Raw genomic sequence first — 26,669 nt, forward strand, 5'->3', positions numbered from 1 at the left:
GTCACAGAGTGACTACAGTAAATCAACTGGAGAGCAAAAGGCTGACAAGACCAAGGACTTCTCCAAGAGATTCTCTCTAGAGAGACTTCAGGATCCCCCATTCAGAGGGGCCACATAAAGACAAAGACACCAAAACTAATATTAACTCTGCAGGATAGCTGGTGACATCCAGCACAGTTCAAGATAAACATCTCAGGGCACCATCTTAAACAAATAAACACTATTTCTGTGGAGAGTCTGACCAGGGAGTGAGGGAGGGAGGAACTGGGGAAAAAGAACAAGGTAAAATTGAGTTATATAATTAAGTTACCCAGAGAGACTTTTTTTTTTTTTTTTTTCCCTACTGCTGCAATGCTCCTATAGTGGCTGAGGGAAGAGCAGCATCAAAACTAATTTTGATTTTTTTGCTGCTGGCAAATGGTGTTTCTCAAGTACATGAATGTGAAACAATCATTTTTGATAAAAACATGGTAAATAAACTGAATGCAGCTTGCCAATGAACCAAAGCAGAACAGCAGTAATTAGGGAATAAAACAAAACATCAACAGGCTTCAGAGCTCTTTTCCCATAAAAGCTGGAAGTAGCTTCCTCTCCCTTTCTGGCTAACACCGCACAAGGAATAAAGATTTTGCTGACAGCCCTACATTCACCTGGCTAAGGAAGTGCTGAAATCTCAGAGAAGATGCTTTTCACCACCACAACGTTGATAAGGTCAGCAGCAGCAAGACCCATGATTTGTGCATAATTACCCCAGCAAATTCAGAACTAAATCCGCCTCCTCAGCACAGGGCTCCTGGTTAAGTCTGCCAAATGTTTTCGATTTGGGATACACCTTGGCATTCCTGTGGGAGAGCTCCTGCTGTACTACACACAAGATTTAATACCCTGGAAAACATTCCCTCTTGACTTCCCACCAGGAGCAGCTTCATCTGAATACCTGCCCATTTGTGACACCCCTTTTGGGGACAGTAGCAGCATCTCCACAGAGGTCTTCTCATCCTCACATTATGCAAGTCTAATATTAGTTTAATGTTGCTTTCTCCTGTGGATTACAAACACAAATCTCTATACCTAGAATAACACTCCTCAGACAGAAAAACGGTCCTAACAGTCTTGTTCCCTGCTCAAGAATTTTCAAATATCAGCACACCAAAAGGAAAGCAAAAAAATTGCAGTTCTGAAGTTGTTCTTTAAGAGTCACATGAGTTGGTTTGTATTTTCAGAACTTGTTTGAAGCATCACATCCAGAGTAGGTTTCCAGGAAACCAACACTAAGTACATGTTTTTATTGATAATTACCTTTGTTGCCAAAGACCTATTTTTGACTATGTGCACAGTTAACCGCCCTGCTAAACTAAATAACAAAAGCCATTAAAAATCCTCATTTAAGCTTAATTTTACTCATTAATGTCTCTCTAAGTGTTGTGGTGGAGCACTAAAGACACATTAAATGCTTTATTCAGCACAAAAAGCCAAATGAATGGCACTGAACTGCACCACATCCTCTGCATCAGCAATAACAGAACACTTTCACTTTGGAAATAAAAAAGCATTACATGTGGCTAAAAAATAAAAAATATCAGCATTAAAGAATGCATAAATGCGCAAATGAACAAAAAGCTCCCAACAGAAATCATGCATTACATCAGAAATTTTATCTTGAAACCAGTCTCCCACAAAGCTCAACCAGTCCTTCATAGAACAGTTATTATGGTTAAGACTAATTTTGAGCCAAAAGAAGCTTTACTTCCCAGTGTGGAAAAAAGGCACATGAGTCCTAATTATGCAGTAAAATGCCTAAATATGCTGTTCAAACAACACGTCAACTTTTCTGTGTTTACAGTACAATCCAATACAGCCTTGAAATCCTTTCTGCTTCTAACTGTTGCAGCTGGGATGTTGGAATTGAGTGTTCTCAGAGATACCTATCAGCAAAGCCAATAAAAGTCTGGAATTCCATAGGAAACTCCACCTTGGTTCCTAGCTCTGTTAAAGGACTTGGGAGCATCAAGGCAGCAATCACCAGAGACAGGAGAAAAGTGAATTATCTTGCCCAACATCCCATTCTGAGTTTTCCAAGACAATGCAAACATTAACACTGCTTAGTCTAGAGCCAAAATCCTAGAAATTCAGACCTGTTTACATGCAGAAATATCTGGTAAATGCTCTATAAACAAAAACACTTCAGTGATAAAAAGAACTGGAAGCAGATACTTAATAAAGAACTCCAATTCCACAGAGCTACTATAAAAAAGACTCTACAAGGTCATTCAAGGCAGCTATTTTTAGACTAGAGCAGAAGAAACAGGGGTGTGGAAAACTTTTTTTTTTTTTTTTTTTTTGGCACTATTCTATATCCAGAAAGACCCAAGCATAGCTAAAAGCTTTTGTGGTTTAAGGCATTGCAGAGAGTAAGCACATCCACCACAGTGGAAAGCAGAGGAGCCACACTAAGAGGCCACTGCTATTTCTGGCTGTCACTGGTGGGCTGGGTGACCTTCAGGGCACCGGGACATCTCTTCCCTCAGCCCCTGGGGGCACACAGGGAAAACAGCCTTTTCCTGGGCTCCAGGGGAATTCCCTTAGGACACTGCAAAAGATGAGCCACTGGGCCTCTGGGTTTCTGCTGGAAGCACATGCAGCTCTCCTTCAGCTAAACAGCTCACTCATTTTAATCTCAGTAACTAAAAGCTCCACATTCTGACTTACCTGACCCATTCCTTGGCTTTTACAGAGAGTACAGTTCTACAACAAATTAATTAGTTCATTCATCTAATTTCATATGACTAAAAAAACTCAAAGAACAAGGTTTACTCCTGTTTCTCCCAGGCCTTCATCAATAACAGTTCAGTAAATTTCACTTACAGGACAAATAACTACAATAATTCCCAATTTAGACTGTCAATTTTAAGCAATAAATAATTATAGAAAATAAATTAATACCTCAAACATTTAATATGAAAAGAGAATCACACTTACCATTTTATTACCCACAAAAGTTAGAGCCTAATTTAGTTTTCCAGTATACACTAGTCTTACCTTTAAACAAAAATTATAATCAAACATTAAAAACTTAATCTTACTATTGCAGCTACACCGAATTATAAAATTCCCATCATATTTTCCTGTCAATTGCTATTGATTCGCTGAAACACTGTAAATCACCTTCAGCAGTGATTAATGTAAAAACTGTTCTTCATTACCATCATAAATGAGACCAAATCTAACATGTCTCACCAGTTTGCATTTTAACAAAGTTTAAAAAATATTTAAAAACGTGATTTTCATTTCCTCTGCCCTTTCTCCAAAATCTATCACTGACAGCTTCCCAAGAACAGCATATCCCAGGAGTATTTCAGCCATCCTTGCTGGGGCACATCTCTGCCTCACCAACAAGTCAGTGTGCAAATAAGGATTCTTCTCCTAAACAACACTTCTAGTTTGAGCAAAATACTTCAAAAAATATCCTTTTAAAATGGAGAAAAATCTCAAAACATTTACTAAAATCTGTTCATTTTATAACTAAACATCAATTGGGTATTAAGATCTAGACTTTTTTTCCCCACAGGTATTTTTAGTAGTCTTTAGTTCCATTTAAGGGCTATTCTCTGCAACCAATTAAAAATTATATTGGGGAAAAAGGTATTTATTCAAAGTCACTTGGTAGAGACCAGAACCTTGGCTACACCTGATTACTGAAACAATGACAAATATGATAATAACAATACAGAGTTTCATTCTCCTCTTCTACATGGTAAAAATCTCGATTTTTCTATGCATTGATACACTACAGTAATTTAAGTCTTGTATCAGTTAAATCTTAATTCTTCTTGACTTACATTGGTAATAAAAATTACAACATTCAAATGAAATCAGTATTAGTTTCCTGATTAAAACCCTTTTCCAAAACAAGCCATCTATATTTAGAACTCTGCCTTTCTCTAGGGACAGGAAGAACACTCGCTGTGCTTGTGCCTAAAAAATATCCCAAGATTTCACATTTTCAAGCCTGATTTGAAACCTTGGAATTTTTGAGTAAATTCTGAATTTGGCACTCTACAAGGACTCTTATCTTCCATTTTTAATGGATAACTAAGCAATTTGTCACTGAAGTTCAAAAAAAGTTCTCCCAGGAAAGCAACTTCCAGCCTGTCAGTGCTGGTTGCTATGGCAACAGCCACCATGACTACACAGGCCCCAACCTTATTTAATGCATAAAATGGAAGAAATAGCACAAGATAATATAATGAAAAATCCTGTGGTGTGAGTATTCCTGGAAAAAAATTAAATAAAACAAAGGACTACACTCCTCTACGCCATTTTGCCGCGCTCCCGCCCCAAATCCCTTTTCTCTCAGCCCTGGCTAGCTCTTGTGGGGCGAGGGCGGGCGATTGAGGCACCCTCTGCTGCTCCCAGCTGGGGTTTGGAGAGTGCCTTTGTGGGTTCCGGGCAGCGCTAGCAAGCCTCGCGGTGGTAAATGAAGAGCGGATCCTGCTGGGGGCTAAGTCCGAGTTTATTGTAGCCCAACGGGGCCAAATATCCTAGAACGATGCCAGCCAACAGGAACAAGCACAAGGTGCTTGCACTGGCTTATAAACTGTAAGGGAGGGGTATCCAACGACCAATGGGGATAGGGATAGGGGGTGGCTCCGGGATGGGGGGATATGGTGGGGTCCAATGGGGGAAAGATATGGGGGGAGCCCCAGGTCCTCGCCCAATCACCCGGTGCCCTGAGTAGAAGCTTCTGGATGGATGGGAAGGGGCACCGAGTGATAGACAAGGCACCCGGGGGGGGTAAAATGCCTCTTTCAGGGTGATGGATAGATACTGGGAAGGCGGGAAGGGCGGACAAGGCGGGAAAACTGGGGATAAACCAAGTTGCACACGGGGGTACAAAGGAATAATACAGGGATAATAAAACATATACATAACGCAACTCCACACCATTTTTTATCATCAGTTCATACCTTGGCTGGCAATAAAAAGCCTCCACTTTACCATAAAATCTTATTACGTTTCAGAAATGGTGCAGCTCTGCTTCTCTTGGGACTTGACAGGTAAAACCATCTGAAAATGGGCTTTTATTATCTAAGGATAAGGGGTGCGATCTGTGTAGAGCAGACGCAGCAAAGGGAACAGGACTTTAAAATACAGTGAGGAAAAAGCTGGATTCTACCATAACAGTCTAAAAATAGATTCCCTGCAAACAGAGCATGAATGGTTGAGGATCTTCAGAACTAACAGCTCCATCTAGAGTTAAAAACCAAGGGATACTAAAACACCCTCTAAATCATCCTCCAAGATCTCCCAATTTGAAAATTTGCTTTAAAATACTTCACATAAAAGTCACCTAATCCCTGAGAACCTAAAGGCTTTCATTGAAACCACTGAATGCAAAATTGAAAGGAAAATATCTGAAAGTGCTCATCTATCCCTTGGGTTTTCTGCAGCTCAGTTGCATTCCCACTGCGATCTGAGGCTTGGGGAGGTTGGTACATTCTGCCAGTTTTCAGTAGGATCAAGATTTTAGCAGAACAGAATATCAAGGAATCAGTCTCCCAGCACTTCCAAAGAAATTCATACCCATGTTCAACACTAAATGAATTGTCCAATCAGGGATATGACTTCCTGCACATGCAGCACTTCCCAGGCCCCAGCTGTTCATACTTATTTAACACAGCTTTCTGCAAAGGCAGGAGGCTCCTGCTCAGCTGTTTGCTCCAGACCTAACTATTTTGATGGCACCTCCCAAAGTAACCCAGCATGACTACATTTGATGTCTGCACATCCTCTTGTTCCTCCTAAGTTATATCTTACCTTGCAACCTGCATAAAAAAAAAAATATATATATAAAGCCAGTGCTTGTTGAGGTTGAGCATGCGCTGGATATATTGTGGCTGGGCCTCCCAATATAATTACTGTTAAAAAAATAGAATAAAAAAGTGCAGAAAATGGGGAGCTGCTGGAAAACCACTGGGTTAGAGATCTGCTGCATTCCTGGTCCAGAACAAAGGCAGGCTTTGTTAGTCACTCCATACTTCTGGCAACACTGAAGAGCCTCACGGGCTTTTTCCCACATTTTTTACACTTTCCCTCTCCTTACTGTTCTCTCAATCCCTTATTCTTCTTTCTCACTCTTACACTGTTTTGCCTATTTACATGTAGGACACCTGTACTTTCCAATGGCATCCCTACTTCTTTTAGTCCATGTTCTTGATTCTATTAAGCACCATAAAAAGACAAATATTGTTTAGGACACACCAAAACACCTTTACTACTTCCCCCTAAAGTACATTAACATTAGAAACCCAGAACCAGCAAAACAACTGACAAGTTTTATTACCATCACCATGTGATTTTTAAGCTGTTCTGTGCTTCATGTTTAATTGCAAAACTGGGGCAAGTGTGGAAATACTGGTCTAAATGACACCACACAAACTGTTCTGGAAAGATTCCCACAGGGTAACAAACATCACCAGGAAGCTTTCTTGAAATATCTGATTATTGATTCATTAACTTCTTTCTCTGCAGACTGTTTGGTTTCCTTGACTATGCAGGAGCTACAAGTTTTTAACAAGTGTCATCACAGTATCTTTAAGTCCTGAAAAGCTAAAACACAACCCAGAACACACAAAGGCAGTTAGTAATGGAATTTTTCCTGGTGATTCAACACATATGGAATACAAATACATGTTTAGGGTTATTGGTTTGTATAAATTTCCTACAGCAGAAGTAATCCTCATTTTGTTGTTTTGGTTTTTAAAAATAGCATTTTAAATAACATTTAAATCTGAGAACACAGTCTAATGAATTCATAGCATTATTTAAAAAAATGCTGAAAAAGCCTCAAAATCATTTTGATCCATGACTCACTAGTACCAGCAGAGAGAAATAAGGGTCTTTCAAAGGAGCAGTTTACACACAAGAGTTCCCTTTTCACGTGCAACTTCAACAAGTTAATGACAGAAATTAATTCACTGCCTTTTCCATACACTGGAGAGCACAGAGGGCATAAGGAAAATGTTTCCTATTTCAGAATTCTACTCCAGGACCCCAAATTTAATAATCCATGGGTCAAAAACCACCCTTTGACTTCACATTGCCACATTATTCCCACATCAGAGGAACACATTGATTTCCAACATGAAATAAAGGAGCAACAACCAAAACTAACTTTTTATTTCTTCTGGATCTGTGTTTTTAAACTAAAAAGTAGGATAATCAACAGAAAACAAACCCTGGTTTCTCACGTGGTCAGTTTCATGCTCCAAGTTAAATAAAAATATGGCACCAACATAGAAATTTACAAAATATGAAGACCTCTGAATATCAACAAACTCTTACAAAAAGTGTAAATTTGATACAAGAAAATGCCTGATATTTCTCTGGCTTTGCAAATGTTTTGCAGCCTGAGACAAGCAACCTCATGTTAAGCACAAAACCAAAGAAAATGATTGGAAATAATTTAGATCTCCTGACTAGAATGTGCAACAATTTTGTGTACACAAAGCCAACTTCTCTTCATCCAAGTTCAGTTTTGAAGCAATTCCTGTATGATAAAGTGTTGGCAGAATGTGCACTGCTAATTTCCCATCTAGAAAAGGAAAGTTCTGCCCTCACTCATTCTTTGTTGATAGAACAAACCCCTGAAGGATTTTTTGAAGTTCCAAACAATCTCCCTGTACACACTTGCAAAAAATGATAGCTGGAAGTAACTCAATCAGGCTTTGTATTTTTCCAGACATCATTTCCTCAGTGATAGCTTTAAGCTCCTGGAAACTGTAAATCTCGTAATGAAAATTATTACCCATTCTTTAAAAGACACCAAAATACTTCAAAACTCATTTCCAAATTGCAGAGACTGCAAGCCTTGGATAAAATGTGTATTTATGTACAAGGAGGTTTTTTTAAATCAGAAAAAAACATAGTATTTAAACCAAGTATCCTTTCAAGAAGTTCTTCTATTTTTTCTAACAAGAGAAGTTTTGATGAATTAAAAAACAGATTTTTAGTCACATGAATAAAAATTTTATTTTCATTTCACAAGAAATGGGGATGTTAAGGGAATATATTAACAAACTGTGTGACACTAGAAATGAAAACACAGTATTTTTCAAGATTAAAGACTTGTTCACAGCTTGAAGAATGCAACTCCTTACCTCCAAAGCTGAATGAAAACAGTTACATTACCGACTCACAGATCTACTTGTCACTTTGCATTAAAAACACTTTTTAAAATTACTTTAATGAGAGTAAGGAGAAAAAAAAATGAATACAGAAATACTTACATTTCATTCACTTTCTCTTCTGGGCCTTGAACCTGGCCTGTCACAGTTCCTTGGCTGGTATTTTTAACCCAGCCAACCACTCCTAATTTCTTTGCTTCCTGTTCTGTGTACTGATTTGGGAAATAATGAAAGAGGACAGTCAGTACCAGCACAGAGACCACAGACAGAACACTTAATCCCTCACCTGCATTTGCCCAGCTGTAAAAACTGCACTTAAAAATTAAAAATCCATGAGTGATGCTCATCCTCAGAAATTCCGATGTTCCTGGCAGCTCTGGAGTTCCAGATGCCACAGCTCATTTTCCAAAAAGAACAAGATTTTGATAACAAAGGACTCTACTAATCCCACACCATTCCCTTGTACCTACTTTATTCCTTTCCATAGCTTCTATCACTGCTCATTTGACCCTTCAATCACCAGTTTTTAAACTCATTAAATCTGCTACATGTACAAACTTCCCAGTTCCCTTTCAAATTCTTTCCACCTGACTTTCATCTTTTAAATCCTACCCCCAGCTGCTACATTTCTACTGACAAACAACAGCAAAGGTCATAATCTAATAGCTAGAAAAAGACAAGCATATTTCTGCAATACCTAAAAATTATGGTTTCCCAGCCATGCAGTTGTCATGAAATTCAGAAATATCAAGAGACAAACTTCAGGTCTGTATGACCCGTTACAAAAGACAAAATGTGCTTTCAGGTGATGTAGCCAATGAAAAAGTGGTGCTAACTATGAAGAGGTTTTCCAAGGTGATTCTGAGGAACTTCTCCAAACTAATTTGCCCAAAAGCACAGGACTGCAGCTGCCAACCTGCTCAGGACTTGAACTGAGATGTGCATTCACACAGCTTCAGGTCAGCTCAAAACAAGGTACAGCGAGCTTGGACTTACCCTTTAATCTTGATAGAATAACTAAATTCAAGGCAAACTCCACCGCAGATGTCTGTTCATTTCCACTTAGCATTATTTCACAATATAAACTTTACATAAAATCTCTCAAGTTTAATATTAAGCATGGGGCATTATTTTGAGACAAAAACACTATTCTTAGTTGAATTATGTTTTGTGAGTTTCTGTGAAATGCAAAACCACCTGGTGCACTTCAGAGCTGCTGGAGTCCCTTGTTCAGGGTATGAGTGCTTATTTGCACCACAAAGTGCTTATTTGTAGCACATTTCTTCCCACATTTTTCCACAGTAACCTTCCTTAAATACAGGCACTGAGTTGCCATTTGAAAAATTAAACTCAAACACCTTGTTTCATTTTTAACCTTTCTATATGTTAAGGTGTTAAAACATTCCTGTGGCTGTTACATCACAAGTAATCCAAACCACAATCTTCACAAGCAACACGTTATTAAGCTTCTAAAAATCTATTTTAATATAAAACAATTTAAAGGCTACTCAGAGTACATAACCATCCAACCAAAGGCTGGATATGTTTACACTCCACAGACCTGCTGCCTTATTTTTAGCTCAGGAAACATTATACCATAAGGTAGCTAGCAAATCCAGCATTGCCTTACCATCCTGAAACAAACACCTAAAAAAAAAAAGAAAAAAAAAATTAAAGTTCTGTGAAAGCATATCACCTGTAGGAATTTCAGTTAATATAAAGGAGAAATTATGTGCATACCAGTCACCTCGTGGTGTTGTACTACGCCAATGTCAGTGACGTTAATATTACAGAACAGGACTTGTGTTTGAGCCTTCCCTTCGTCACACGATTATTGTATTCACACAATATATATGTATGAATATGTATTTGTATTTAGGCGGTAATGAAAACGCCGCAGTGTGTGAATGGGAAGGACCGGAGGCGCATTTCCACACAACCGCGCTGGCAGTGCAAGTGGGCGGAATGGGTACTGCTTTGGACAGAGCAGCCTGTGCTCCTGTGGGAGCCGAGCCTTAGGGAGGGGGACTATTTACAGCTATTTAAAATTTTAAAACAAATAAACACCGCACAACCAAAAAACTCTCCCGTCCCTCTGGGAACTCGACGGCGGCTCCCGCCTCCCCTCAGGCCTCTCCCACCCCGCGCACGCGCGGCGGCGCCCCTCGCGCGGCAGTCCCCCATTACCTTGCACCCGCCCGAACACTTCGTAATCCACAGATTTGAGCGCGCCGGAGGCTTTGCCCAGGGTGGACATGGCAGCAGCGAAGGAAGAGCCCTGCGGCGGCTCCGCGGACCAGCGGCGCCCGGACGGCAGCGCGAGAGGCTCAAGCTTACCGCGTGAGCGGCCGCCTCACGCGCGGATGGGGCGGGCACGGAGCCCCGAGGAGAGCAGTCGGCAGCGGCGGTGGAAACATCGCTGCTTCTGTGAGGGGAGAACAGCTGACAGCGAGGGGTGACGCAGCTCTCCATGCAAGGGAGAACATCGCTGCTTCTGTGAGGGAAGAGCAGCTGACAGCGAGGGGTGACGCAGCTCTCCATGCAAGGGAGAACATCGCTGCTTCTGTGAGGGGAGAGCGCCCAAGCCCGAGGGCGGGAAACGCCCCATGATCCCGAGGGCTGGAAAACGCTCCCGCTGTGAGGGACGCGGCCCCGCATCCCTAAGGGGCAGCTCCTACAGAGCCCTCACAAGGGGTCATTCCCGTCTCTGTTTCAGATTAGAAATATGTTCAGAGAGCAGCTGTCCAAATGGCGCCATCTCCTCCTCCAAGACTGGTGCTGCCACGTACACACCTGGCGTCGCCAGCATCCACGGCACAGGTGAGCAGCATTAGTCTTTCCCAGGCATTTTTAGGAATCATTTAAAACAAAGTGTGTTCCTTACATTGCTGAACTGAAGCAATTTTGCCTAGTAAGGTAGAGAATTAGGTCGTTGGAAACTAAAGCATAAGAAAAAACACTCAAATTTGTCTGGGGCATCCCTCCCTGAATGAGGCTGAGTGACCAACTTACATCTCCAATCTCCATATGACTTAAAAAACTTCACCCGGAGTTTGAACAGACCATTTCTCTCTCCCCCCCCCGCCCGTGCTGGGGCAAATGCCAGACTCCTCAGCTGGAGCAGCAGACCCCAGAGAAAGCAATCTCATTCCATGCAAGCAATTCACCCAGCTTTCAGCAGTATCTAGTAGTGCTTATGTTCTCATTAAAACACCTTTCCAAAACTGTCATAATGAGATTTTTTTTTTGTCTATATGCTACAGATAAAAAAACAAGTCAACAATTGACTCAATTGAGTCTCCAGCAACACACCACAAAGGTTTTCCTCTGATATATTCTACGTTTGTTTGAAGCTTAAGTTTCCCCCCACCGTATTTGCTTTTTTTAAAAAGAAACAAAACTTTACAGGCAAAATTCTACATTAGAAATAGCATTTATCCAGCCTTAGAAGATGAATTCTGTTCTCACTCACCAACAGATAAAGGTAAGTTAACAGTAACTTTACAATAAAAATTAAAATAATTTTATTTGCTCTCTCCATGAAGTAATTTCCATCCACATGCACCTTGTGTTCTATAGTAATACAACATAACCTGAGTTGTTCATAGGTTTGGATATTAAGACTACAGGGAGGTTCAAAATAAAGTCCTAGAAAAGTAACAAAATTATATTTCCCAGACACACAAATTAACTAGAGAAACAACCACTCAATTCAGCACAGAACGCAAATATTCACATAGAAACAAAAAGCTTCCAGTATGACAGGGAATAGGAACCTAATGGACAAAACTTCATTTGCTTTACCTATATAGCACATTAAATCAAATCTTTGCCTTTCTCAGAGATCATACATTTTTCTAATGTGGAATCAGCACCATTTTGTTTTGAAAGAGGAGGATTCCACAGGAAGAGGAGCAGCACACAGATAACCTTTTGTAATTTGCTGCCATCTGGCAGCAGTGAAGAGCAAAACCAGTAAAAAAGTCGATTTATAGTAGAGTTCATTACACTAGAAAGCCACACAAGTCCTGAAAGCAGAGCTTATCCTGGTGCTGATGACACTTTGCTACCTGCAGATTCCAGCACTGGCAGCAACATTTTTTATCACTAGTCTTTGACATTTCAATTATTTGTCATAACATCTTGTCCATCTTTCTTTAGACAAGTCCAACTCTCTCCTTATTTAGTAGAAATAAGTAGCAGAAAACTTCTGAAGGTTATACTGTGAAACATTTAATATTTTGCTGCCTATGTAATCAATATTAGAAACCAAAGGTTATTCAAACACACTAATTAGCAAGAAAGCTTTAGCACACACTATCAAAAAATGCAGGCAGCCTACAGAGAGTTCTGAATTTCCCTCCCATTTCCAGCTGTTTATTTCAGGGTGGTGGCATTGGCCTAAGGAGAACCAGTTGGTTGCACTTCCCAAATTTACAGCCAGTTTTAAAAATAACAATAACACATTTCACCACCAAGCCCTCTGCCCCTCCTCTGGACACAAAACCTTTAAAAACCTCCCAGTATTCACTCCAAGCACTGTAAAACTTTCCAACAACACTGTTCTTTAGCCATGGCATGAAAAAGGGTATAGTAAAAATTATTATTACTGGAAAACACCAAAATCCAACAGCAGTACTCTTGCAGCTGAACACCAGGGACCAGCACAAACAAGGTTTTTCAAGGAGCAATCTTGGCAGATCAGTGACAACAACCTCACAGTACCTGGACAGGCAGAGGCAGGGCTGCCAGCAGAATCTCTCCAGGAGCAGGAAGCTGGCCTGGAACCACAACTACAACACAGGTAAATCCAGGACTGAACACACCCATGATTTAAAGGCAAGAGTTCTGCTCAGCCCTCAGCTTAGGTAGAGCTCCTGCACCAAAGAGCAGAGGGGGCATGGGTGGATCCCAGGTGAGGCTGGTTGGGAGGGGCAGAGCTGTTGGTGCCCTTGACTCTGGCCAGTACCAATAAAAAGCAATTTGATTAAAGCATCTCAGTTACTAAGCTTTTGAGTTGGTCATTTGAAAGTTGTAGCTTCCTCATGTGTGCTGTTTGTTCATCTCTGGCACAGAATAAGTGGGGAAACCAGCTTTTTGGTTCTTTCATTAGGCACTACTGCTATCTCTGTGTGTGGCTGTCACCTCATACCACTGCACACACCTGATATTTCCCACTCCCAAAATGAGTGCCTTTGGTATTCACATGGATACCCCATCAGGCACATAACCTCCCACCTTGCCCTCTTGATTCATCCTTCACCTTGTAACTACTCTATTTTTCTGCACCATTTTTAGGTAACCTGGCTCCTCCTCAAACCTGCTGTGATTGCGTCTCTCTCTCCTGTTACTTCTTATCATAAAAGTTTCTTGATGTATCTTTAGCTGTGCAGCTCTGTTTATCTGAACCAAACTCTAGACCTGATTCACTTGCAAACTGTCCCCAGATGATTTGGAGAAATTTCCCAACAGACATCAAAGCCTCCAGATAAACAAATAATAAAGATACTGCTTCTGTTGCCAGGTTATTACTTTTACCTAGGGAGCACGGAGTATCAGGGAAGAAGTCTGGAAGCCATGTAAGCTTAGTTTGACCTTTCCAGCATTTTTTCACTTATTTTCTGTAAATGGTAAAGCACATTAGATTTTATTTTTCTGTCCTTTAAAATAATGCACTGCTGATTCCTTTATGTTTTCTTCTTCAGGCAAAATTATAAACTTCTAAACTTTTTCACTAGTCTTCCTTTTCTCCTCATTCCCATAGAATGTTTTCTTTTCCTAAATTGCATTTATTTCTCATTTCTGAATGAAAATTAAGGGGATTGCTTCCTCTACTTCAAAGCTCTACAATCTTCTTCAGGGTCTTTTTTGCAGTCCTTATTTACATATAAATATACTGAAACCTTTTGGAGGGCTTAATCTCCCAGTTTTTCCTCTTTACTGGCTATCAGGAAATTTCTTCTTTTTAGCACTACAGATTATATTTGGAAGTCTACAGAGCAAGACAGGCACAAAGAGGGCTTCTTCAAGGGCTTTATTCTGGTGGTTGAGTGATTAATGACTTTATAGCTGAATCTCCAGCATGGGGAGGTGACCTGGTTACAGCACTTGTCTCCAGGATCCAAATCCCGGGACGTGATCCATGTGGGAAGAACCCCGCACCTGCTCAGCAGCCCCTGAGCAAGGGGACAGTCTTGCAGAGTATGAGTCACACCCACACAGATCAGATTTCAGGAGTGCAGCCAAACTTTGTGTGGACAGGAGCTAAATTTGTCCCTCGTGCTCCAAACTCCCAGACTGCTTAACATAAGGGAATACGAGTGACACATACAAAATTGTGAGCCTGTTATTCTCACAATTTTGAAAAATGTTATTTTTTGTTTTATTTTTGTGTCATAGCCTGATTTTTTAGGGCATGAAGACCTATCAACTGTTTCTCTGAATGGAGCTTTTATTTTTTAACTTGGGCAATTAACCTCTAAACCTTCACCAATAAAACCACATGAAAAAAAGTTCAAAATTTCAGTCTAAATTAAGTTTTAAAAAGTATTTTCACCGATATATTTAAAAAAGGAAAGAATTTTCAAGTAGATCATTCTTAGTTGGTAGTTGTGAAGTTTTAACCTGAAATGATAATAAGAAACTAAAACATGTAAATACTTGCTATGAGGAAATCAGCCTTGGAAACTTGCATCATCGCTGCAAAGTTCTTTTAAATTACAAAATGTTGGGAATTAAAATATGAGTATATGAACTGATGTGTCCTATGACAAAAACAACCCCCATCTCAAACAAAAATGTGATGGATAAAGTTAAACTATTCAGTACCAAAGCACAGGAATCAGGTAGAATTTGGGGTTAAGTCTGTCAGTTGTCTGCTGGCATGAAAGGTCAAGTCAGTCTTGGCTTGATGACTAAATCCAAACACTATAATGCCTACATTTAAATTGCTTCGATAGGCACACAGATTGAGCCAACATTTGATTTATGAAATATCCATTCACAGCAAACTCATTAACATTTGAGGGAAACATTGAGATTCTACTGTTATGTTTTCCCCTCTTGCACATGCTGAGGAGGAAGAGGAGATGTGATCATTTAAGGCAGTAAGCTTTATTCCCATTGAAACTTAGGAAATTTTAAGCATCACCCTTCCCACAGCTGCAGAACAATGCTGTCAAATTTAGGGAGGATTCAGGGCTCTACAGAAGATCTAAGAACACACTAAATAGTGTGGGTTGCTAAAGGAATGGTTTCTCAGGGAGGTGGGTTGACAGCATTACATTTTGCAGCTCTGTGAAACTATTTGATTCATTCTCCTGAATTGCATTAGACCTTTATTTCTTCTCAAAAGCAACAAAGAGAAAATAGCTAGTATTTCAGAATCTTGCCCTGTATTTATGTAGCCTGTAGCATCAGAGGAAATCTCACCGAATTGATTACTGCTTCACTACTTGGAATTGGATAACTTCTGGATTTCATTCTCCGAGTCTGAACATGTGGCCAACTCTCATCAAAAGTATGATTCAAAGACATTTACATGTGACAAATTTGGTGAAAGTCAGCATCTGGGTGAAGAAAGATGCTCTCTTGTATTCAAAAGGAGGGATGCTATCGGTCCCAAACTTTCATCCATCTTTATAACTTGATGGCACCTTTCCCATCCAACCTAGCAGAAACTTCAGTGGTTCTGATAAAACAGGAAAAATCAGCAGGATTTTTGTAGACCACACAAGTCTGTATAATTCTAGATGTCAAAGAGGCCTTGTTATTTCTCACACAGAAAAACTCAGGCCACTAAAAAAATTCCCAGATAAAAAGTTACCAACAATCAAAAGGGAACAACTTTTCACACTGTGCATGAATCAGAAATTACTTCTGCAGAACATGAGGCCAGAACATAATGAGCTTAAAAAGCAGATAATTGAGAGGATGAAATACCCATTTAGCACTATTAAACAGAGCTAAATAGCCTGTGACTCAGGATGTCTGTCTGTGAACTAAGAAAATGGAGAGTATGCAGGGGGGAAGTAACACTGTATGCATGCCCAGTTCTTAATCTTTAGTTCTGAGTTTTAGTCTTGTCACAGTGAAATGGACAGGGCCTATGCCTTTATTAATGTTCAGCTCTTTATTAAAAAGTCAGCTCGGCTGGGGGCTGTTGTAGCTTTTTCCTGGTAGCCGAAGGGTGAGAAGGCTGCAGAGTCTGTCCCTGGAGTCTCCGTGGCACGCTGGTAGCTGAAGGTGAAGAAGTGTCCAGTCTGTAGCTGAAGTCCCGAGCTGCAGACCATCCTCTCTCCTCCTGGCACACTGGTAGCCGAAGGGTGGGGGGATGTCCAGAGCCTGCTGCTGAGGTCCAGCAGCAGCTATTCCTCTCCTTCCCTCCTGGTAACACCAGGAAGAATGTCTCTTTTTCTTGTGCCTGGTTCCCAGAGCCCAGTCCAGTCTGGTCCTCTGCAGGTTATGGTGACAGGTCAAACACAGACTAGGGATGGGGTTCCCTTTTCCCCAACCAGCACACCCATCCAGCCCCCTCCACTGTGTCCCTCTTTTTCATTTTGGGGTGTTTTTCATCCCCAAAACTCCCTCCCATGATTCCACTGGATTATTTTGCATCCCAGTCCTAGTTTGGGTGGGGGTGTAGGTGATTCCCAGGAGCAATTGGCTAATTAACATTTCAATGTCCCGTACTTAGCTCAAGCCAAAGTGTCCCAGCCAGGCTGTTTTGTTCTTAACAACAGGAAAATGTTCTTGCACATTTCCACAGCAAAGACTGAGGCCAGCCTGAAAGAAATAGAAAGCTTTGCAGAGAGAAAAAGGCACAGAGTCTGGGAATGTAGTGAGAAAATAAGACTACCTAAGTGAATATATAACATCAAAAAAATCACAGTGAGGGCACCTGAAGGAGATATTCTGCAAAATAACTCTGATGGTACCAGCTGCTCGCTGAAAAGCCCCTGGAGAGCTGGTGGATGCCATCCCTTGCTCTGTGCAGTGCAGGATCGGGTCAGGTGCCCTGGGCTGTTGGCAGGACTAGCTATGGCTGCACTCACACTGCTGCAGCTGCTGTGATGCTGAGGTGCTGTGCACATCCAGCTCTTGGTGCTCTGAACTTCGTAACACCTCTGGCATCTCGACACCACCCCAAATTCGCTTTGCTCCTGACTTCCCATCTCAAAACTCCCCGCTTTTCAGAGGTACTAATTTGCTGGGGATATTGAGGGGTAAGAAGAGTGATTCTGGCCCAGTTTATTCTAATTTCAGAGCCTGTCAAGCCTCCTGCTAATACCACTGCAGATGCTGATGGCTCTATCATTCCCAGGCGATGGGGGCTGGAATCTCTAAGGACAACCATTTTTCCAGCAATGCCTTTGGGTAAGCAGATTAATTCAGAGCATAGCTACAGGATTTGAGCAGGCATTTAGCAAAGCCAAGAAGGCATGAATCAGGCTCTGCATCGATCCATTGCAACACTACTGAAAAAGAAAACACATGGGGGTTGTAGATAGTGGTATCACAGCCACAGTGAACGCCCACCGGATTGTCCGGCAGAGCCCTCTCTGGAGATTACAAGCTGTCTTTTTCCTGCTCTTTTTGTTCAAGGCAGATTCTGTTTCTCACTTCAATTTTCTAAACCCTCTGAGTTTTTTCACCCAGTTCTCAGTGCTTTGCCCAGCAGAAGGGCAGCTGCTGCCTTTGTACTAAGCAAGGCTTAGTTTTCCACTGGGCTTGGCTTCAAAGTAATGACACACAAATGTAGCAAAAGTAACATTTCCTCTCCCTGAGATCTGAATTTATAGGCCTCATGTGCTCTTTAATTGGAACATTCCTTCTATCCTAAATGGCTTTTCTGACAGTTATATTTCCAAAGTTGTAAGGAAGTATTAATTTACAGTTATTGTTTCTCTTTGAACCATTCTTAGCGGGATACCTGGGACAATAATAAACCAATTTACAATTCCTTGAATCCTGGTGTTAGTCAGCAGGCCTAGCACTACCATAATCACGTCCCTGACATAATTACACTTATTATCCCCACATTACCAAGGCATAAACAACATGGCAGGTTAGACCAAATGAACACCAGAGAGCTCCAAGTTTGTGCCATGTGATTCTCCCAAAGGTTTGTTAATCTGCTGGGTGTCTCCTTAACATACCCCATGGGAGAAGCTGCTGCTTCAGAAACGTGCCAAAAAGTCTCCCATGCAGATTCCATGCACAAAACCACTCAGCCAGAAGCAAAGGATAGATAATTCTTTAGCAGGAGAGAAAGGATTGGTTGCTTAAGGGAATATTTAAGTGAGATTTTTTTCTCTTCCAGAATTCATAAATATTTAAATACTTCTGATCCACATGTCCAAGCAGTAAACACACAATCCACCCACAGAACTAAAGCCTGAACAACTACTTAAGCTATGGCCATGACAAACATAATTATTTGTGCTGAATGCTACTTAAAACAAGACTGAAAACCCGAGCAAATATTTTTGGTTGCTTTTTGATTTATCCTGCATTGGGAAATCAGACCTTTATTTTTTTTTAATTTTTCATCTTGACAAGGAATAGACAAACCAGAGAACTGCAGATGAAGCTGCAACAAATGCACTTGCATTTGTATTATTGTTTAAAACCAATAAATATGATCATCCACCCAGGCACTTGGGGTAAGGTGTGTCACAATCCTCTCTGGCAAACACAGGGCAGCTGCATGAGATACCCAAGTCCATAATGAGCAGTTTCTATGAGAGTGGCTGCAGGTTGCCAAGGGACTGTGTTTCCTTGATTTCCGAGAACAGCAGAATCCCTAGGAATAACCTTTGTGAGTTCACTGTCATCACATGCTCCTCTGAGGCTGGTTTCTGTTTGGCAGGAGAGTGAGACAGAAAAATCCACTTCAATGGCTCAAGAGGAACAGAAAAGTAACCCTAATGTCTCTTTCCCCAAAGTTGGCTGCATTTCTGTAATGTCCAAGAAATTATTATTTATTTCAAATAGCTGTGAGTAATTTGGAAAGAACCTCTTACAAAGAGGCTCAAGTCTATTGCTTTTTCTCCCTGCAGGCACAATCGTTTCCAGGGATATCTTTGGGAGTTTCAGACATGTAGAGGAAACAGCCTGTCACAAGCAGAATCTCTGCTGTGGATTTGGGACGTTCATGCTTTCCAAATCTTAGGCAATAAGGCACCAAAAGATAACAAATCCAGGGAGTGGAGAGGAAAAACACTTTTGCTATAAATTAATTTATTTCACCAAGGAGAATTGAGGTTCTGTTCTTGTACGTAGATTGTCCACTGTAAGCACAGTAACCCCTAAGTTCAGCTGGAAAAGAGCCCAAAAAATATCTTGTGAATGGATATAATTGAGCATGGATTTAATTCTCATAAACAGAACCACTGGCAATATAAAGTGAAGGATAACAATGCTGCACCTATTTGGTCAGGCTTGTCTACATAATAGAGTTTTAAAAATTATACAGGTGCCTACTTTAACCTCTTCACGAGGGCCTCTTATTTCTGCACAACAGAAATATTCCACTCACATTAGAACACACAGATCCAAACAGGCATTGCAGAAAAAGAATATTCAATGTATGTGTTGTAGGTGACACCAAACCCGCCTCCCCATCCAACTTGAAACATGTAATGGAGTATTTATATAGCCTTATTTTAGGGACCTAAATTAGTTCCTCTGAATCACACTTTAGAAGAACCTATTTTTGTCCCATACTACACAGGAAACTCTAAGTTCCTCATTCAGATGCTGTAATCACTCTTGCCCTCATCTCCCAAATAGACAAATTCTCTGTAAAATAGAAGTTTTATGTGACAGAGATGTTTCTGAGTTGCTTCTTTGGTACCTTTCAGCACCAGCTTAGTATGACTGACCAGTTTAGAAATATGGGGCTGAGGGGAAGTATCCTCATCAAAAAGCAGCTATTCTTTATTCCTATAGTGGCACTTTGTGAGATATGGGGGCATCATTGACTGGGACAGGTATGATACAGGTAATATGAAGCTCCTGTTGGATTGGCTATTCTTTTCCAAACAGTAAAATCATAAGAGTCGTTTAGGTTGGAAAGGAGCTTAAAGCCCACCCAGTTCCACCCCCTGCCATGGCTAGGGACACCTTCCACCATCCCAGGTTGCTCCAACCCTGTCCAGCCTGGCCTTGGATACTTCCAGGGATGGAGAAGCCACAGCTTCCCTATGCTAGGGCCTCCCCATCCTCACAGAGAAGAATTTCTTGTGTATATCTCATCTAAACCTATTCTCTTTCAGTTTGAAGCCATCTCCCCTTGTCCTGTCACTCCAGATCCTTGTGAAATGTCCCTCTCCATTTTTCTTGTAGGTTCCCTTCAGGTATTGGAAGGGCCTTGGGCACTGAAAAATGGGTAGAAATCTGTCACTGGAAAAGTATCCAACTTGGGTGGAAAAGGACAGATGGGTCACTAAGGAAAACATCTGTGCTAAGTAGTCCCTGGAGAGGTGAGGCAGCAGGAAGCAAGGCTGAGTGACAAGATTCCCAAATCCCTGTGCCAGTGCTGGTGCTGGCTGCCCTCAAGCATCACCCAACAAGGGAACATGTGGACAACCGCCAGCGTGACCCATGCCACTGTCAGCACTGGAAGTTTCTCATGAATGGGATGATTTTGTTTTTCTCACAACTACTCCACTTGGATTTATCAGCTCTCAGGAGGCAATGCCAAAACCAACAGGTGGCTGCCATATTTGGGTTGCTGGTAATTCATATTCCTCCTACTTAATAAAAGAGGAAGAAGCTGTTGATGTGAAGTGGCACAGACGGGTCCTGTGTTATGAAAGCCCCGTCCTTCATCAGCTGATTCGGGAACCAAATGTGCTTTCACACACTGCTGCAGCCAAAACATATTGCAAACTTGAACAACACATTTATTTTTGACTCACTTGGCAAAATGTATCTCTTTTTTTTTCTCTTTTTAAAGAGCAGAATGGTGGCATAGCAGGGAGGGGAAAGGATTAGGTTTTTTTAATAATTACTACATTTAATTAGTAAATGAATCAACATGCAGAAAATACATTCAAAAAGCAAGTACTACAAGTATGCTTACTACTGTTATTACTAATGGAGAAGAATCTCCTCTCCCCTTGTTTCAGACTCTGAAAACAGGAACGAAGAGATCAGATTAGTTAGTAGGATGACTGTCAGAGGTGCTGATGGCATAACTTGGCATGTTTTTCCCCAAAAAGGAGTGTTTAATCCTGGTGGAAGGCATTCATGTGTCTGAGGCCACAGCTGAGAAGGCAGCTTGTTGGCTTGGACAGAACAGGCTCCCTGAGGTCAGAGGCGTTAATTCACATGCCAAATATTCCAAAATGCCTGAAAAATCAAGACTTAGTTTTAACTTGGGTTAGAAAGGGCAGGAGTAATTTTTACAACATGGCTACAAAGCAACAGAATGCAGCTGGGATGCTCCTGATGTATCTGCCAACTTCCAATTTTATAAAACTGGGCTAGAATTTTGAATTTTTCTCCCTCCAAATCCAAACAAACTGCATGCTTCAAATTTGACAAACACTTTCCCACATTGGAAATGTCTGAACAAAACACCATTGTGAGTATCAAGAATTGCCTCTAAGTGACAGAAAGTAATTTTAGACTTTTCAATTTCAATGCACACATATTTTCACTTACCCTTTTCATTAACTATAGATATTGTTTTTTAATTACAGCTCTTGGGCCAATTTATCCTTGACTGAATTGCTGATAAAACTATTAATTTCATATGGTTTATTTCTGTTTTCACCAGAAAAATACTAAATCAAGATATACTTTATCCCCATAGAAGGCTGACCATGATCAAGTTTTCATTTTTAATTCAAGCCAGAAAGGGCAGAGATTCATCTATGAATTGTTTTGCCTCATGCAGTTATAAGGCAACACAAGCGTAAAGTCCCTTTGAAAGATGGCAACAAATTTAGTGAAGTTCAGCTATTTCGAAATAACGTAAAAGTTGTGCATGTGATCCACGAGATCATGTGATACAAAATCTTCTAGGAATTTCAGAAGAATGGGACACTAAACAAAATCCTGGCGCTCCCTTTATTAAAAATACTAGTCTAGGATGAGGAAAGTAAATGATGTAAATGCATTAGTCAGGAAGATGCCATGATGCCCTTGCCTGTCATACTTAGGTTTCCTGTGGCGTTTCTCCTCTCCCTGTCATGTTCCAGAATTTAGTTAGCATCTCTTTTTTTTTTTTTTTTTCATTTTAACCAGAGCTAGTTTGAGCATAAAGATAGAAAACAGGATTTGCCCTCGTCAGTAGCTCTAAATCTAATCAGTTTGCAGCTGTTGTATGGCCACGATGTAACTCTTGAGGGGAAATTCAATTATATTAGGACAGCTGGAGATAACAGCTATCAGTGCTGTTATCACATATCCCTCAGCAGTTTATCCCACACCCACGGCCCGCGGGCGAGCTCTTCGCTCCTGACTAGCGTTATTTCAAATAAGCCTCTTAGGCAGCCGCGCAATCTGCTATTAAACTCCGGGGCTAATTACAGCACTACCGAATCAATTAGGCTGGCAAAGACCTCGGAGATGACAGTCGAGTCCAGCCTATGGCCGGACAGACCCCGGCACTGAGTGTCCGGTCTGTCCCTGCACCTCTCCAGGGATGGGCACTGCCCCGTTACCTCCAGCGCCCGCCCCATCCCCACCTCACCCCGAGTGTTTTTGAGCGAGAACCAATGCTTGACTCCCTCCCGATGAGAGCAGCCGGCGGGTGAATGTTTTCACTCCGAATTACGCGTCCAGGTGGCGGCAGCTTTAGGAGAAGAGCTTTTCAGCAAACCGCAAAGGCGCAGAGCGCGGCCCCTGAACTCGGGCGGGCACCGTGACCTTTCCGCCCCTCCCCGCGGCGGTGCGCAAAGCACCGCCCCGGCCCAGCCCCGGCCCCGCGCCCCCGGCCCGGCCCCGCGCCCGCCGAGCGCCCGGAGCCGCCCCGGGCCCGCCTTCCGCCGGAAGTGAGCGGCGCAGAGCCGAGCGGGGCGGGCGGGGCGCGGCGGCCGCGGTCACCGGCCCTCCTCGGCCAGCGCCGACATGGCCCGGCCGCCGCAGAAGGAGATCGTCTACAACAAGCTGCTGCCCTATGGCGAGCGCCTGGAGGCAGAGGCCGCCCGCTTCCTGGAGCACATCAAGGGCAACCTGGCCCGCGCCGTGCAGCTGCAGGAGCTCTGGCCCGGCGGGCTCTTCTGGACCAGGAAGCTCTCGACGTGAGTGCCGGGGCGGGACGGGGAGCGGGGCCTCGGGCTGCGAGCGGCGCGTCAGTCCCGTCCCTTGCCTTGCCGAGCCCGGCCGAGCCGTGCCCGGCTCGCCGGGAGCGCCTCCCGCATAACGGAACCGCCGGCACCCGGCCGGGCCCCGCTCCGGCCGCTGCCCCGTCCCTGCCTGACACAGGGCCAGCACTGCCACCTCGGAAACGGGGACAAAGGTGGCTCCGGCCGCAAGAGCTCGCCTGCCGCCTCTGAAACTTCCGAATTCTACGACTTAAGCGCTTGTGCGTTTAGCTCGTGCTTTTGTTTTTAATACGTGTGTATTTTTTAATGCCTGTATGGCCACCTGTTTCACCTCTCCCCTTCTTAAGCAAGTTGTAGTTGATAAAATCGCCGTGTAACTTCTGCTATAGGGACACGGCGTCTTTCTCAAGACAGGCCGTTTGTTGGGTCAGTGCTGGCAGGATTAAACTGTGGCTTAATGCTGGGTAAACACCGCTGGTGCCCTTGATATCTTGGCTGAACTCTGGCGTGGGGTGGTTTGTGCTGATGTTGGCCGTGCTGTGTGTGCTGGCAAGGTTGTTCTTATACTGATGAACCCACGGTGCTTTCATAGATAGCACCGAGTACGACATAGGTTTCTTCTCGTGAATTTTACGAAGTACACTTGACCCTATTTTATTCGGGACACTCTGGCACTGTGTATGGCATCACATGACAGCGAGTCCTGTAGCTGCAATCAGTAAATTCTGTGGATGTTTATCACATTTGTTGCTGAATGCTGTGTGTGCTTTCACAAACAGCGTTTCCTGTGTGCCAGAAACAACAAAGTACATGTGCTTGAACCGTTTTGAAACACTTACTTAAAACTTCTCTCCTTACATAAGTATTTTTTTATAATATCATTTGAGAATTTAATAGACATTTGTTAGTTAAAGCCTGCTAAATTCAACTATATTGGAATGTAAGCGTCTTTCTGTTTCCCAAGAGGCAGTCTTAGATAGAATTACAGTGGTGGTTGCAAAATGACTCACATGTTTGTGTTATGTGACAGTTTGAACCTGCTTGGAGCCAGTTCAACACAGCTTCCCTTCCCACCCCCTAGCCATCTGCCTACTCATACTGGTTTTGATGGTACCTGTTGTCTATACCTGTGGTGGAACTTCCCTTTCCCATCGAGTTGAAATAAACTTAGGAGTCCCTGCTGTGAGAAAAATGAGCTTTAGCTAAACAGGCTGAATAGACACAGAAATTCATTCTAAATGTGCCTTAGAATCACCCTGTTACTCACTCTGTAAATGGCAATTGCTGTTACCACTTCAGGCTCCAGGGCAGTGAATTTGGCCTACTGCTGTGCTGCTTTATGAATCACAGAAAGGTCAGCAGGCTCCAATTTGTGGTTTTCCACCTACACTTTGAAGTTTGATTGAAGTTTGAATTCATTGTGAGTGTTTGCAGCTTGTCTGATGCCTGTTAGTACCAAGATTTTTCTTTGTGGCATTTTAGATAAAGGGAGGCTCTGAGTGTGTTTGGTGTGGGCAGGGGAGGAAACAGTGGGCTTGGTGTAAAAAAAATAAGCTGGTGTAGTTAATGTGAGAGATGTGCTGCTGCTCTGTTTGACTTGACAAAGTACTTATAGGGATAAAAGGCTGAGAGAATCCAGATTGTTCAGCCTGGAAAAGGGAAGGCCTGGGACAATCTAATTGTGGCCTTCCAGTACCTGAAGGGAGCAAACAAAAACATGGAGAGGTACTATTTGTACAGGCGTGGAGTGCCAGGGCAAGGGGGAATGGCTTCAAACAGCCGGAGGGCAGGGTTAGATGGGATATTGGCAAGGAATTCTTCCCTGTGAGGGTGAGGAGGCACAAGCTGTGCAGAGAAATTGTGGCTGCCCCTGGATCCCTTGAAGTGTACAAGACCAGGCCAGATGGGGCTTGGAGCACCCTGGGATAGTGGAAGTTGTCCCTTACCCATTGTAGGGTGTGGCACTGGATGGGCTTTAAGGTCCCTTCCCACCTAAACCATTCTGTCATTCTGTGAAATACAGTAGCAGAAGTTCAGGAATAGCTAAAACACTTCCAGCCTTGTGGTGTTCATGACAATAGAATCCAATTTTTACTGTCTCTCGATAGTCAGGGACTCATCTCCAAAGTGACTTGCTCTCTTTTTTCTCTCCTGAAAAAAAACTATAATTAATTAAGAGAAAATGCTCAGAATCTTCATAATGACTGCTTACATTTGTTGCTAATGTCTGAATTGCAAAGGCCAGAATTCTTGCAGTATTCTGTGTAACAATTTACGTATTTATTTATTGTACAGATAAAAATGTTAACGCAGGTATGTTTATATGCAAATGAGCAAAGCAAACATGGCATGCAGATTATATACCTGCATAGTTTAACCTCCTCAGCTTTTTACAACTCTGTGCCTCAGGAGAGAATGAAAGTGAAACTCAGATCTTTTATTGAAATAAAAAATTGAGTAGTCTTTCATGGTGACAGCTGAATCATGTAGTTTTTATACCCCCCACAGCTGGAACCATGACTTGGACATATTTATCTTCAGACCAGCTGTTTCAGCTGTCTGATGTCACTAACTGAGTAGGGAGGGAGAACAGAAAAGAGGCAGAATAGGAGTTTATCAGACATAATGTCTGTAAGCTGATTTGAATAATTCTTTTATGGGTCATTTTCAGTGGTGACACCTGGTTCTTTTGGGATGTGTGTGTGGACTGTGGTGAGAGAACTTCCTCTCCTTTTAGGAAAGTAACTTATGATTTGATGAGGCTTCTGAAGCAAGTAAAACTTGCCCCAAAGACTGGCAGTTAAATCTCTAATAATTGCTCCAAGATTCCTCCAGCTTTGTCTGGTAAAAGCTTGTAAAATGCTAGCCAGTTGTGAAAGCAGAAGAGTGAATTTCAGCTTGCCACAGTGTGTGTGGGGAAAGCAGGTTACATCAAAATAATTTGCTTAACTGGTCTTGCTCCATAATTTTTTATGGTCTTTATGTCAGCAGTATACGTTGTCTCAACTTCCCCCTCTTTCATGATTCACTGATTGTTCTAAAAATTAAAAAAAAAACACTAAACATAGTCAATAAGTGAACATATTAATATAATATGGACATTTCATGGTTACTCTGCAGCCAGGCAAACACACAAATACCTTTCTATGTTTTCTCCTCCAGCGGTCAGGGGTGTGGGAAGATGAAGGACTCAATTGTGTCCCTG

General features: G+C 42.1%; 2 protein-coding genes and 1 long non-coding RNA gene across 5 annotated transcripts in view; 1 reads left to right on the forward strand and 2 right to left on the reverse strand.

Annotated features, from left to right (window-relative positions):
• The window catches only part of ACYP2 (acylphosphatase 2), a 33,169-nt gene extending 22,639 nt beyond the window's left edge, over positions 1–10,530 (reverse strand). The window contains exons 1-3 of the mRNA XM_021537671.3: positions 10,374–10,530; positions 9,817–9,833; positions 8,289–8,398 (exon numbers count right to left, since the gene is read on the reverse strand). Coding sequence (XP_021393346.1) covers positions 8,289–8,398; positions 9,817–9,833; positions 10,374–10,443 — 197 coding nt within the window. The 5' untranslated portion in view covers positions 10,444–10,530. The remainder of the gene's footprint in view (positions 1–8,288; positions 8,399–9,816; positions 9,834–10,373) is intronic.
• Positions 10,531–16,281: 5,751 nt separating this feature from the next.
• Positions 16,282–23,123, reverse strand: LOC110474311 (uncharacterized). Of its 2 annotated transcripts, XR_013339673.1 has the most exons (3): positions 22,891–23,123; positions 16,878–16,970; positions 16,282–16,640 (listed from the first exon to the last, which is right to left on the reverse strand). It is a non-coding gene; the product is annotated as an uncharacterized LOC110474311 (long non-coding RNA). The 2 variants fall into 2 exon arrangements; XR_002466060.2 differs by lacking the exons at positions 16,282–16,640; positions 16,878–16,970 and adding an exon at positions 21,074–21,542.
• An 80-nt stretch (positions 23,124–23,203) lies between these two features.
• The window catches only part of PSME4 (proteasome activator subunit 4), a 43,445-nt gene continuing 39,979 nt past the window's right edge, over positions 23,204–26,669 (forward strand). For both annotated transcript variants that reach the window (XM_021537670.3, XM_077782000.1), the window contains exon 1: positions 23,204–23,440. In XM_021537670.3, coding sequence (XP_021393345.2) covers positions 23,268–23,440 — 173 coding nt within the window. In that variant the 5' untranslated portion in view covers positions 23,204–23,267. The remainder of the gene's footprint in view (positions 23,441–26,669) is intronic.

Source organism: Lonchura striata, chromosome 3, assembly GCF_046129695.1.
Source record: "Lonchura striata isolate bLonStr1 chromosome 3, bLonStr1.mat, whole genome shotgun sequence".
NCBI classification, from domain to species: domain Eukaryota; kingdom Metazoa; phylum Chordata; class Aves; order Passeriformes; family Estrildidae; genus Lonchura; species Lonchura striata.